We start from the raw sequence: 14,922 nt of genomic DNA on the forward strand, positions 1-14,922 counted from the left end.
GGTTGTTATGTTAAGACATTTAAAAGTTCATTGATTATACTTCTTCAGTTGTTTCATTCAATATATTGACTTCCTCTCACTTAAATATATATTTACATATATATGTATATGTATATGTATGTATGCTTATCAGTCATCTTTTATCATTTCTGGTTTAGTCAGTGTTCAAAAATTTGAAAGGCAGAAATTTCAAAGTTGCTACACTTTATCTTTCAAATCTTTTTTTGTTTGTTTGTCTTTTGCAGTAGTGGGGTTTGAACTCAGGGCCTTCACCTTAAGCCATTCCTTTTTTGTGATGGGTGTTTTTGAGATAGGGTCTCATGAACTATTTGCCCGGGCTGCCTTTGAACTGTGATCCTCCTGATCTCTGCCTCCTGAGTAGCTGGGATGACAGGTGTGAGGCACTGGCGCACGTCTTCTTTCACATCTTTTGAGTATTTTAATTTTACTTTGTGATAATACCTGACATCCTGATGAAGTTTTACAGGTGATTGTTTTTCTGCCATCTGAAAATGTATTCCCTTATTTTAAACTTATGTAATTATAACAAACATTCATGTTTTTGAAAAGGTGGGACAGTTGAAGGCACTGCTGAAGTCAGTGCTTGACCAATGGAGCAGTCACAAGGTGGCCTCTGATGAGATAAACAGCTACCTGATGGAGGCCAGGTATTCTCTGTCCCGATTCCGTCTGCTCACTGGGTCCTCAGAAGCTGTACAAGTTCAGGTAGACAACCTTCAGGTAAGAAATGGATTTAATGCATCCTTCATTCTTTTAAATTGGAGAATATGGAAAAATTAGCAAGGAAACCCCTCATCCTGAAATAGTGCCATCTACTGTTTACATTGAATTCTTTTTCAAATCCTTAATTTTACTTGCTTTATTGTAACCGAATCAAATACTGGTGGCTACCAAATTCGGGATTATCTGGTCCATAAGTAAAAGATTTTTAACAGCCTCTTATGTAATTATCCACATAAGTGCAGTTTGTGAAATGATTTTTTTCCCTAAATCAACTGCCTTGACCCATTATCACTGCCTTTTCTGTCTTCCCTTCTCTCTTTATCTTGCTTCTCCAAACATACTTAAGAGATTAAAAAGAAAAGAGAGAAAAATAGCAAAAGGGGTGGGTAAACATCTAAACCATCACACTCTCTTTTCCTTCTACATGACCCCAGAGGCCCATCTAATATGCCCATGTGGTCCTCTTCTCCAGCACTTTCTATCTGGTTTCCTGTGTCTCCATCATCACTGTGTTCATTTAGAATGCAATCACTGCTCTTGGTCTTCAACATAGCACTCTTTACCTTCAATCATGGCTGTCCTCACTCCCCTGTGCACCTGGACCCTGGGCCAGCAACTTACCTGTTGCTGCTGTTCTTAGCTAAATAACAAAGACCCTGGTTGGGCAGGGCAGGCCCTTGTGGCCTGGGATGCCAACAGGAGCCCAACATGTCTTTTTACATCTGGTCCCCTTCCCTGGCATGCCATTACAGTTGATAGGTTGCTAACCTCACATGCAAATGTTTCTAAGGGAATGTCTTTTTTTGGATGGGATGGGGAGGAGGAAGATGAAATGTGTAAATCTAATTTCTTTAAACCTGCAATAATTGTTGCAGGCATATGAATCATTGAGACTCATTTTGAGCATAGTAAATTTAAAAGTGCATTTTATAACTCTGATGAAGTTAGAAATGCTTTCAGTTAACATATTCTGGGTTTACTACCTGCAAGTTGTCTCAAGAGATGAGTGTATCAGAAGACATTAGCCTGAATATTTTTACTAAAGGGTAATCAGATATTGGTGTTAAGTGGTGATGGGTTTTGGCAGCCCTTCACCTGTGGAATTTTGCTAAGAACTGAATCTATCACATCAGTGACATTTCCAGGGAAACATCTATCTTCCAGTTACCTCAGGAGTCCTCTCTATAAGACTGCACCAAGCCTGTGTAGTAAAAGTTCTTTGCATTAAGAAGTTTTGGAATACACCATGCGTCATATTTAATTATAGTTACTACTCTGTGCAGTCAGGCACTAATGCTTATTCCTCCTGTGCAGCTGAAACCATTTACCCTTTTATCAACTGCTCCCACTTCCCCATCCACCTCTCTCCCTTGCTGTTAGAAATGACCATTCCACTCTACTTCTATGAGTTTGACTTTTTTAGACAAAAATTGATGAGTATTTAAAGTGATATGTTAAATTAGCTTAATCATCCCACAATATAAACATATATCAAAATATTACATTGTATCTCATACATATATGTAATTATTTCATATTGACAAAAAATAAACTTAAAAAATTTTTGCACAGAAATAGAATGTAGGGATGATACTCAGCAAAGCTATGACCTAGAGTTGTAATTATCAAGAGTTAGTGAGAGGACCACTCTAAGTGCATAATAAAATAGAGACCTGGGTTTTGATGCTTTGAGCATCAAAGAGAATCACAATGTGATAGACAGCATATATGCCAGCACCGTAGAAGTATATGTGCGCACTTCTCCAGAAGAATCCCTGGAATTACTGTAAGAAATTTCAATTGCTAAGAATCTCTTCTCACAGAATCTTTAGAACAGAATCATAAAAAATGGTTATCTTTAAAAAGGCACAAAGCAATGGAGCAAACCCATGCATGTAAATAACTGTAAATTATTTTAGCTTACTCATTAGATCCTGTTTTGTCACTTGTGGGCCTTTTTCTTTGGGCAGACTCTTCATGATGATCTAGAAAGACAGGAAATGAGCTTACAGAAATTTGACTCCATCACCAACCAACTATTAAAAGAATGTCACCCACCTGTGACAGAAACTCTCACCAATACACTGAAAGAAGTCAATATAAGGTATGAAGTAGACTGGCTTTGACATTATTTATATACCAGTCTTATTATAAGTACAGTATAACTAAAACTTTCTGACATTCTGAATTTGAGCTTAAGGACTCTTATTGTTTTGAATTTCACAAAATGATTTTTTAAATCATTCTGAAGACATTTAGAAAATTGTTCTCATTCCCCTTACCTACCCTTGAAATATGACTGTGATGTGCTACTTTTTATTATGTCAAACAGAAATGAGTCATCCCTATATTATTTCCATATTCACATGAACTAGGATCATGAAAAATAAAGTAGTAAATAACAGCATTTGGTGAGACAGGATAGACTACTGTAAGTGTTGGCTATGACTTCCAGATGGAATAACTTGCTGGAAGAGATCGCTGAGCAGCTGCATTCCAGCAAGGCCCTCCTTCAGCTCTGGCAGAGATACAAGGACTACTCCAAGCAGTGTGTGTCTGCAGTCCAACAGCAGGAGGACCGCACCAATGCACTGCTCAAGGCTGCCACTAACAAGGACATTGCTGATGACGAAGTTGCTACATGGATTCAGGATTGCAGTGTATGTTCGATATGTGCAACTTATGTTCAATAACGTATGTTCAACTGTTGGGTTTCCCCAACATGCTTTTCTTCAATTTCACAAATTTAGCAGGGCTAATGCTAGTATGTATAAACTTTGGATATGTCTCAATATATGAGTGAATTATCCAAAAATTATTGTCCTATGTATTACAGGGCCTTCTAGATTTGAAGAATGCAGTTGTCTTTTGAAAGATGAATTGTATTCCTCCCCCTTTTTTCCTAATAGAATATAATCCATATGAAAAATTTAGGTTATCTGTTTTTACTAAGATGGTCATTATAAAAATTGAACACATGGGAATAATGTTTTGTCTTTTAAAAAAATCTAATGTTTAAAGATGTCATCCACTTATGTTTGTTATCCACTGTGTAAGCAGCTATATAATCATTTCATTTCAGAATTTAATGGTAGGAAGAAATCTTTCTCAATTCACTAGTTTGCTTCTTTTTAATAGCTTTTAAATAATTCTGTTTTCCACTGTAGCTGCCAATAACCTACTTAAGGTTTTCAAGAAAGATTCTTTTCTTATTTCATTCATTTTATTTGTCTTTAGTTTGATGAACCTGGTTCAAAGATCCTATAAATCTCCTCAAATCAGTTCATTAGAATTAGGCAAGTCACTGGATGGATGTGTAGCTCAAGCAGTAGAGTACCTGCCTTTCAAGTGTGAAGGCCTGAGTTCAAAACCCCAGTACCACCAAAAAAAAAAAAAAGTAAAATTAGGCAAGTCATACAAACTGCAGAATAAAAGTTTAGATCTTCAACCTGAATAATCACTTTAAAGCTGAAGAATTATATTTATAATAAAGATAATCATTTCTTTCTGTACACACACTTTATCTTTACAAGCTGTTCCATTATCAGCACTTCTGAATTGAGATATACCAAAACTGTTGTCAGTGTCAAGGCACAAGGGGCCCTTTGTCTTTTTCTCACAGCGATTCTATGCAGACATAGCAGGCCCTGTAGCCCTCATCCTGTCCAGGTAGGATAAGGCACCAGGCAGAGGTAGCAGTCCCTACTTGTACTGGATAGAAACCAGAAACAGGGTATTTCCATTAGCTTATAATATTGGGAGAATTCCATAAAACTCTGAGGTGCTATGGAATAGAGTGGAGGTCCAGATGACTGTTCCTCCTGTTCACCTGAGCCATCCCTGGGTTCTACACCTCACTGATACAGGAGGGTGTTGTAACTAGTACAACAATGTGACTACACATATAGAAGACGTATGCACAAACTAATCTCTGATGCATATAGCAAAAATAAGTAGAAAAATGTAAAATATAGCACTGTATTTTCAATTTAATGTCAGTTTCATAAACAGGAAAAAACTGCCAAAATATTTCCAGTTTCTGACTCCACTTGTGGCTCATGGTATTTTTTTTCTTATTTATATATGATTTGCTGCATATCCCCAGTGTCCTATAATGAACCTATATGGCTTTTATTATCAGAAGTGTGTGTATATGTGTCTATATGTATACATATATATAGATATAGATATAGATGCATACACATACATGTATACATAGTATGTACACACATGTACATGTAGTTTATAATATATAAATTTAAAATAATAAATACAGTTCATATTTTTAAAACTTGGATTCAATTCGTGATCATTTTTCTGCAGATGACAGTCACTTAGTGTAACAACTTGACAACTAAGAACTGCCTCTATCTAGCCAGGTGCAATTATGGTGTACACCTGTAATCCCAGCATTGGGAGGCAGAGGCAGGAGGACTGTGAGTTCCATGCCAACCCATGCTTCACAGTGAGATCTTTTCTCCAAACAACAACAATAATGAATTGCCTGTAACTAGATTGTGGCCCTTTTCCAATAGCTAAAGACACTGGGCATCACACTTACCATGCTGTTTCATGATGGGTACATTTTCATCTCCTACAGGACCTTCTCAAAGGACTGGGGACAGCTAAGGACTCCCTCTTTGTTCTGCATGAGCTAGGAGAGCAACTCAAGCAACAAGTGGACCCTTCTGCAGCCGCAGCCATTCAGTCGGATCAGCTGTGCTTGAGTCAACACTTGTGCACCCTCGAGCAGGCGCTCTGCAAGCAGCAGGCATTGCTACAGGTGCAGAGCTCGTGTATAGGGCATGGTATAAACTGGCTGTTTTATGATGCCATGGTATAAACTCAGAAAACAGTTTTCATCATTGAGACAATGCCTCCAATAAGACCAAAGCATTAAAAAATAAGCAAATTTAATAAGCAAAATCTTATTAAAAAATAAGCAAAAACATAATTTAAAAAAGTTTTATTACCATATAATAGTTGTATATTGTGATACACATATGTGCTTACAATATATTTTAATTAGATTCACCCACTCCATCATTCTCCCTCACTCCCCTTCTTAGAACAATTTCAATAGGTTTCATTATTCTATTTTCATACCTGAATATAAAATACATCCACCACATACAACATAATTTTAAAATCAGTTAGGAGGAAAGTCCCAAGCCCATGCCTCCCTCCATGGTATGTCTAATTAATAAATACTGACTGACTTTAATATTAATATTCATATTTGACATCTTTTTATAAGAATAATTTTTTTCATGCATGATGTATTTAAAGGGTAATGTTAATTGGTTGTTGATTAATGGCACAAGGAAATAATTCTAATTTTTAGACAAACTACATAAACGAAAAGAAAATGTATAGCATTCTATCTTGTTATTTTAGGAACAGTGTCTTACAAGTGGCACTTTGATATAAGAATATGAAAAACAATTTTAATTTCCCGTTTACTAGATTTCATTAAAATCAATTTATTTCACTAAAGTACCTATTTCTTTTGTGGAAAAAAAGGCTGGAGTTGTTGACTATGAAACCTTTGCCAAGAGTTTAGAGGCTCTGGAGGCCTGGATCATAGAAGCGGAGGACATCCTTCAAGAACAGGACCCATCCCACTCTTCTGACTTCTCCACCATCCAGGAGAGGATGGAAGAACTTAAGGTAAGGGTGTTTGAATCTTCATCCCGACCTCTATCTTCTGTCCTCAGACTCATAAGGAAAACTCACAACTGACACAGACTTCCTTTCCTCAGCAGTTCTGTCTTCCTGAGAGAAGAGAACTGTGTGTTGCCAATTGCCCAGCCCTGAGCAGAGCCCCACCAGGACCAGTCCTAGAAATCACCTCATCCCTCCTTTCCACCTCCAGACCAGCCCCATCCCCAACCCATCACCTCCTTCATAGCTTCTGAGCTTCCCACCTCTATCTCTAACATCATCTGCTCCGAGGTCAAAACAGCCCACCTCTCTAACCACACAGCCTCCTGCATCTCACACCCATCAGTCCCCACTGCCTCTCCCTCTGATTGCCAGAATGACCTTTGTCTTTTAAAAGTTTTACCTAATTATCTTGATCCAATCATCCCATCACATCCATGTCCTAAAACATCATTTCCACATACCAAAAATCACATTGAACCCCACGACTGTATACAATCATGATTTGTCAATATCAATACCTTTTTAGAAAGAAAAAAGTAAATAAAATACTAAATTGTGAACCATTTTAAATATTTACCAAAGTAGATAAAATAATACTCCTATTATTTTACGCATTAGATGGTAGAAACTTGATCTTACATGCAAATTTTATCTCCTCAGTGGGTTCCTATTGTTCTTAGGATAAAGACCAATGTGGCCAATTAGGTCCAGCTTTCCCAAGGGGCTCCTCTTACATGCTGCTTATCTTCCCCTCTAAGTCTCCAGCCACACTGCTTCCCAGTGGCTGTGTGCATGTGGCTTTTCCTTTCTGAATTCTTTTCTTGTCCTCTTCCCTCCCCTCCCAAGGGAATAAACTAATGGCCGTGTTGGGCAGTGTCACTCTCTTAGGAAAGACTTCACTGTCTCCAGTGACACAATTTCATAAAAGTGACATGCTATTCCCTTTTCCCCCATGCTTTGTCATGCATTCAGCTCTGGCCATAGGAGTAGGTGGTCCCTGCTGCACTTTCTACTATGGAAATAGCTTCTCACTCCCCATGAGTGCACAAGGAGAAGGACCAGGTCACGTCAGTTTTCTTCAGCGCTGGTTTCTACTCATGGAAATTCTGCTATCTGATATTTAGGCTTGGGCTTCAGTAATTGAGATTTATCCTTCCTTCAGGGGTCATGAGCCGTTGCAGAGCATGCAAAGAGAAAACACACAGAGAGCCTAAGGTGTCCTGACAGTTTCTTCTTCCTGTAGCCAGTGCCCATTAGAAAAAAAGGACCCAGGTAGCTTTCCCCCATTTTCAGGGAGAAAAGAGCTCTGAAAGCAAACTGCTCTTTTGGTTGAAACTCACCAAGTTTGGTGTTGGCATCAAAGACCTAAAACTGAAGCTCTCGAAGCAACACGTAGTCTTTTCAAAGCTCAGGTGAAATTGTGTTGTAGCTAGCAAAAGCTCAACAACTGTTGCTTACTTAACTGTACCACTCACTAAATGTGTGACCTAGAGCAATTTGCTTAATTTCCTTGGTATTACTTTGAGGGTAAAATGAGCAAACCCATTATAATCGTGTTTGTTCATGGTAAGAGCTATACTATTGCAACTATTATTATTATTATTATTATCATCATTAAAGAATAAAGGAGCGGATAAGCATAAATAGATTAAGAGTGTGACATAAGCCTCTTCGGTCATCAGCAGAATTGTCATCCTGTATCAGTTCTATGGAGAATTGCATCGGAGTAAATTAATTATGTAAATGAGATAACGCGTAACCTGCTGACACCTGACAGGATAATGAGTAGCTGAGGGGCAGTAGCAGTGGCAATACAAGCTTCAGAGGACACACAGCTTTTCTATATTCCTCCTCTGGAGATTGCATGTGGCCAGAAAGTGCACAGCAGACCAAAGACCAGCTTCTTCCTGAAATCAGAAAGTCACGTGCATGTTAAAAAGCTCTGCCATCTCTGACAATGGTGCTAAACTTGCTTCTCTTAATCTTGCTCTGCTATTCTTGCTTGCAGGGGCAGATGTTAAAATTCAGCAGCATGGCTCCAGATTTAGACCGTCTAAATGAGCTGGGATATAGGCTACCCCTGAATGATAAGGAAATCAAAAGGATGCAGAATTTGAACCGTCACTGGTCTCTGATCTCCTCTCAGACTACAGAAAGATTCAGGTAAGTAGGATGTTTTGGTCATTCCAATTATTTTATTTTTGTGCTGCTATAACAAAATATTATAGACTGGATGATTTATAAAGGAAAGAAATGTATTTTCTCATAGCTCTAGAGTCTGGAAAGTCCAAGGTTAAAGGTGGCAGCAGGTTTAGTTGTATAGTGAAGGCTGCTTTCTGAGTCCAAGATGGTGTCCCCTTGTTCCATCCTCAGAGTGTGTGTACTCTGTCCCCTCACATGGAAAAAAGCTGACAGGCAAGAGAGCCAGTGGTTTAATCCTAGTCATGAAGGGGGGAGCCTTCAGAGCCTAATCAACTCTTGAAGCCCCACCTCATAATTTTGAAAGGGACTCATCCAAATCATAGCACCCATAGAACAGTAGTATATAAATTCATGATTTGTGTATATCTGTAAAATTTTGGGTTTTTCCAATAGAATTGACAGAATTTGAACTGGAAGTGGGAAACTCAGATGATAAAATAGTTTATCATCGTTTAATGTGCTAAATAGTACTTTGCTTGTTTTGCAGCACTGGGGATTGAACCCAGGTCTTGACTTGGTTTTTTTTTTTTTTTTTCTTGTTTTATTTCATTTTGTTTTGGTGGGACTGGGGTTTGGACTCAGGGCTTCATGCTTGTAAAGCAGGCACTTAACCACTTAGGCCACACCTCCAGCACGTTTTACTATGGTTATTTTGGAGATGGGATCTCATGAATGAGATCTCATGAACCATTTTCCAGTGCTGGATTCAAACCTTGAGCCTCCAGATCTCAGCCTCACGAGTTAACTAGGATTACAGGCATAAGCTACCAGTACCTGGCTCCTACATGGTGTTTTAATAATAAAAATTCTTTTAAGTAAGATTATACTCAAAGGACTACATAATTTTAACATTTAAAAGTGTAACATTTTAAATTTTTACTTTTAAAAATTTTTTTTAAGTTCTTTCACTTAGTATGAATGCTTTTTTGTGGTCCAGTTAGAACTGGAAACAGAAAATATTTAATGACGTGTAACTCAGGACTGACTGGTTACCCTGGTGCTTTTTGAATTCTCTCTCTTAACCAACCTCTTTGACTTTATTAAAAGACATACCTGTAAAAAAAAAAAAAAAAGAAAAAGAAAATATTTAGTCTAGTATCATATGCTAGAGGTAAGAGAATATGCAAAATAACCATGATTCCTTTTCCTTCATCCTGTCAGCAAGTTGCAGTCATTTTTGCTGCAACATCAGACTTTCCTGGAAAAATGTGAAACTTGGATGGAATTCCTGGTTCAAACAGAACAAAAGTTAGCAGTGGAGATTTCAGGCAATTATCAACATCTTTTGGAACAGCAGAGAGCACATGAGGTAAGTTGTGACAGTAGCCTTTGGAATAACAAAAGAAAAAGTAGACCTTTGCAAGACACTGTGGAATGCCATGTGGGAAAAGCAAAATGTGCTTTGCCTGCCCGAATGCAGTATCATTTTCACTTGCTTTCTTGAGTTTGAGATTTTGACACCTTAATTACAAAATTTGGTCCAGTTCTTTACTCTGTTAGATGTTTACAGAATATGTCAGCCATCCATAACCTGCAGTGTAAGTGCCAGAATGATGGTTAAAAGCTACTTACTGGGGCTTAAGGGTTGGACTAGAGAGTAGAAGGAGTGCAGAACATTATACAGTTTTCAAATTATGTTGTAGACTACATTAATATTGCCAAGGTTAATTGCTTAAGAGACTATACTTTGATCAAAGTCTTTGGAAGAGGAGAGTTCTTTGCTTTTTAAAAAGCATATATAAATTTGATATCAGGAAATCAAACTCCTGATATCTCTAAGGGCACTCTCTAAGTGTACCTCTTGATCAAATTGCATAACTGTTTCTCCAGAAACATAGAGAGAGAACTATATACAAACTGTAAAGCAAAAGTTCATTCATCAATTCTTTGTTCCTGTTTTAATGGTGTAATTCATTGACTCCATGTGTTTATGAAATATGTACACGTGAAGAAATGAGATTTTCCTAAAAGCAGAGGAAAAAGTAAGTCAGACATTAAAAAACTAATTTTAAAGCATTTTTCTGAAATTTTTTAAAGGTAGAGAATTTAAAGATTATAAGGCATTCTTAAATCCAGTTTTTCTGAGTTGATAGACAATGAAATTAAGTTGATTGACATGAGTTAAAACCACAACTAGGTACCATTTCACACAGACTAGGATGGCTGCAATGAAAAAGATAACAGGTATTGGTGAAGTGATAGAAGTACTGGAGCTCACATACATTGCTGGTGGAAATTGCAAATGGTGAAGCAACATTGGAAAACAGTTTGACAGTTCCTCAAATTGTTGAAACACAAAGTTACCAAACAACCCAGCAATTCCACTCTCAGGTATATACCCAAGATAAATGAAAATGAGTCCACACACAACTTGTGCAAGTGTTTTGTTCATAGTAGCATTAGTCATAGTAGGTAAATTGAAAACAACCAAATACCCATAAGCTGATGGATGGATAAAATGTGCCATATCCAACAACCAGTTGTGGTGGTACATGCCTGTAATCCTGCTCTCTGAAGGAGGAGGCATGAGGATCACAAGTTTGAGATCAGCCTGGCCTGCATTGTGAGACCCTGTCCCAAAACAAAACAAAGCAAACAAGCAAAAGTATAATATCCATGTAACAGAATCAAATTCGGCAATATAAAGGAGCAAGGTACTGATATAGATTGCATCAAGGATGAATCTTGAAAACATTATACCTAATGAAGGAAACAAGTCACAAAAGACTACATCCTATGTGATTCCATTGATGCAAAATGTCCAGACTAGGCATTGCTTGGGGATGGGAGTTTGGAGGAAACAAGGAATGCTTACTGATGAGCACAGAATTTCTTTTTTGGGGTGATGTAAATGTTCTATAATTCAATGTAATGATGGTTGCACAAATATGAAATATAATAAAATAATTAAATTTGACAATTTAAATGTGCACATTTCAAGTTATGTAAATTATCATTACTAAGCTATCCCAGTAAAGCTGTTAGAAAAACATGGGAAGCGAGGCATGGTGGTATGTGAACCTGTGGTCCCAGCTTCTCAGAAGTTTGAGGTAAGAGGATCACTTGAGCCCACCAGTTCAATGTCAGCCTAGGCAACATGGTGAGATCCTGTCCATTTCAAAAAAAAAAAAAATCAGAAATAATTTGAAAAGACCTTACTATTGAGAACTTTTTTAACCTAAAATTTTTAACGGAGGTAAGGATTAAACTCAGGCATACCAAGCATGTGCCCCAATACTGAGCCATTATTATTTCAATAGTGAAGTAATTTTATTAACCTAGTTAAATTGAAAAATACTGTGTTCAAAAAAGGACCAGAACACAAATTGTGCATTAATTTACCTTATTAGGTGCTTTTGAAAGAAAGGATGGAGAGGGAAATATAAGTCAAACTTTTTGTCACTGAATTTTAGCAAACCCTAAACTAAACCTTATCTTGGAGCCTATCTTAATGGATGATTTTTTAAAAATTATGTCTGCACTCCTGGATTTAATGCATATTCTGATTCAGCTAAAGATACTTTTCATAGCCTTGCTAAAACCATAATGTTTGGAAAGTATCAGGAAATTAGGAACTCTGAAGTATGTTCCTCATTTTTTTTTAATTATAGTTGTTTCAAGCTGAGATGTTCAGTCGTCAGCAGATTCTGCACTCGATCATTATTGATGGGCAGCGTCTTCTAGAACAAGGTCAAGTTGATGACAGGTAAGATCTTTGATAAATTATTATGAGGAAAGGTTTCAGTAAATTAGTCATTTTCTTTTTAATAAGAAGATTAGAGGGCATGTATCCAATCTTCCTGAGGCAATTGTGTTATCGTGGAACCCAGTAATTGGAGGAAAGCCTTGTCTGAATCTCTGAAATGAGTGAGTATTGAATCTTTGTAGAGAACGGCTATTATATGATATGAAGGACGTAGAGTAATTGGAAATCACCTAGCCAACCTTTGCTAGTCCTCAGTAAGAACTGGAATTAATGAATAGATCTGAAAGAATGGTATCAGTGGTTTGTAAACAGATACTTCTAATATTCTCATGCAATTACAGAAATTTTATTCCTAAAAGGAGCATAGATATCATTGGTCTATCTCCCTGACTTAGAGATGAAAAACCTGAGGCCCACATATGTGAACTGATTTGTCCAAGGTCAGCTAATATGTAGCAGCAGAATCAGACTGTGTGCTCCTCTGTCTGGTTCAGGGTCAGTTCTGGTTTTATAGTAGCCAGCTTCCTCAGGCTGTGCTACTTCTTCCTCCATGTTTGAAAATTGTCATCTAAAATCAATCAATCTGCTTTCAACCCAAAATTCTTCTTCTTGTCCATTGACATAGCAAATTAACTCTTCATTAAAAATGCAGGGGTGCAAATTTGGCTTCTCTTTAGATTTATGCATGTGGAATGGAAATCCCATTTCCTAGAGAGAATATTCACTTTATGTCATTTCCGTGGTTTGTTTTATTACATATGCCCCACCTTCCCATATTCAGAACCAGTAGTTGTGATTATAATTAACTTAGTGCATTTTCAAAATACTAGAAAATCATTTTTATTGAGAGTTTTGTTTTTAATGTTTTGGAAGCAATTTTGGTTTTAAGTGGATGCTTCTTTGGAAGTACATGAAAGATTTTCAAGGGTAAGGCTGGACCAACAAAATGTGATATCATATTTATTCTCTTCTAAGCAAGCCAAACTAATGTGAACGCTACTAAGAATTTAAGACCTTCAAAATAAAACAAATTCAAATGCAATTAACTTTTATCTTTTGCTTTATCGTCTGTTAGCCAACTCTGTAACAATATTATAAACATTCAAGTCATTAAGTAAAATAAAATTTGAAATTCTCATGCAAGCCAATATCTATGAAATCTTAAATGCTAACATTTAGGGAAAAACACCAAAAAGATAAAAATGGGAAAGTTGGACCTAAGGATAAAGAATTTCAAAAGCAGCTATGAGAAAAGAAAAATCAGATTACAGCCCATTGACCATGGGAAGGTTCCAGATGACAAATGTGTTCTGAAGGCTAATTCATGAGGTTCATGTTTTAGAGTTTCACCTTCAAGGGAAATACTGTTGGTTAAGTAGTTCATAGTGCTGGCAGGTAGCTCAGAACAGCTTGGTTGTACCACAGCGAGGACAAGGGTTCCAAAGACAGGCAAGGTAGTTACTTGGTGTGGGAAACAACACACATGGACCTTTTCATGTTCTGGTATATTCTCAAATATTGGAGTTAAACATTTTCTGAGTTTATGATGCTTATGACTTTTAATGAAGTATCATAAAGCTATCTCTCCACATTTGGATTTTACTATGATTGCTTTTAGATATAGTTAGATAGATAGATAGATAGAAAGATAGATGATAGATTGATAATAGGTAGGTGATAGATAGATTGATGATTGATGATAGGTAGGTAAGTAGGTAGATAGATACATAGATAGGTAGGTAGGTAGATATCAGAATTTCTTTTCAAAGATAGAAGTGACTAGCAAAATCTAAAGTTATCCTAGGGATCTGTTTTTAAAGTGAGAGAACATAAGAAATGTTTGCTGGGCTTTCATTCAGTACTTTTCTTTTAATACTATCTTAACTTTCACTATGCGTTAATCATTTGTTCAAATTGAACCATTAAATACTAATGGCACATTTGGTTATGAGAGCAGTGTTTACAGCAGACCTACATAGTAGGAAGTGTCAATAATATAGAATTCTAAAATAGTAAGTCCAGTTCCATCTGATACCACCCTCAAGAAGAAAGAGAATGTATCTGAGTACAAGAAGCAAAAGCAATGCCATAGAGAAAGCACACGCAGTGTTAAACTATAATTCTCAAACTTGAATCCCTCAAGAATCTGTCATGACATTCATCCTGTTTGATTTTAGATGAACTCTTATGAGCCAGTCCTAAGCCACAACTAGAGTTAATTAAAACTTAATAAAGTATTACTAATATTTCTTAAGTTAGAAAACACAGCGATAGAATACCTTTTTAAAAATCTAGACTCTTTGGCCCGAAATTGAGAAAGCTCAAGTAAAGTTTGCTATCTCTAAATATATGAATAACCTTTATACAAATGGCAATGCCTAAATAGTCAGATAGTGCTTATTTCTCTAAGAACAAAGTAAAATTGGCCTAAAATGCACATTAATATGTAGAATAATTTGCTAAACATTAGAGCTACCAATTATGATAGAATACTGAGAGAATTTGTGGAATATAAAAATTTTTTAATGTAATGTAATTTGATTTCAGTGGCTTGGGATTCTAACTAAAATAACAGTGATTTACGGTTCCAGCTGAAGACAGAG

General features: G+C 36.7%; 1 protein-coding gene across 20 annotated transcripts in view; it reads left to right on the forward strand.

Moving 5' to 3' along the window:
• Positions 1-14,922, forward strand: part of Syne1 (spectrin repeat containing nuclear envelope protein 1) — a 437,993-nt gene that overhangs the window by 357,368 nt on the left and 65,703 nt on the right. For all 20 annotated transcript variants that reach the window (XM_074072146.1, XM_074072138.1, XM_074072173.1 and 17 more), the window contains 8 exons: positions 571-741; positions 2,715-2,848; positions 3,200-3,404; positions 5,345-5,527; positions 6,268-6,414; positions 8,420-8,574; positions 9,775-9,922; positions 12,225-12,319. In XM_074072146.1, coding sequence (XP_073928247.1) covers positions 571-741; positions 2,715-2,848; positions 3,200-3,404; positions 5,345-5,527; positions 6,268-6,414; positions 8,420-8,574; positions 9,775-9,922; positions 12,225-12,319 — 1,238 coding nt within the window. The remainder of the gene's footprint in view (positions 1-570; positions 742-2,714; positions 2,849-3,199; positions 3,405-5,344; positions 5,528-6,267; positions 6,415-8,419; positions 8,575-9,774; positions 9,923-12,224; positions 12,320-14,922) is intronic.

The sequence above is a fragment of the Castor canadensis genome, chromosome 1 (genome assembly GCF_047511655.1).
Source record: "Castor canadensis chromosome 1, mCasCan1.hap1v2, whole genome shotgun sequence".
In the NCBI taxonomy this organism is placed as follows: Eukaryota; Metazoa; Chordata; class Mammalia; order Rodentia; family Castoridae; genus Castor; species Castor canadensis.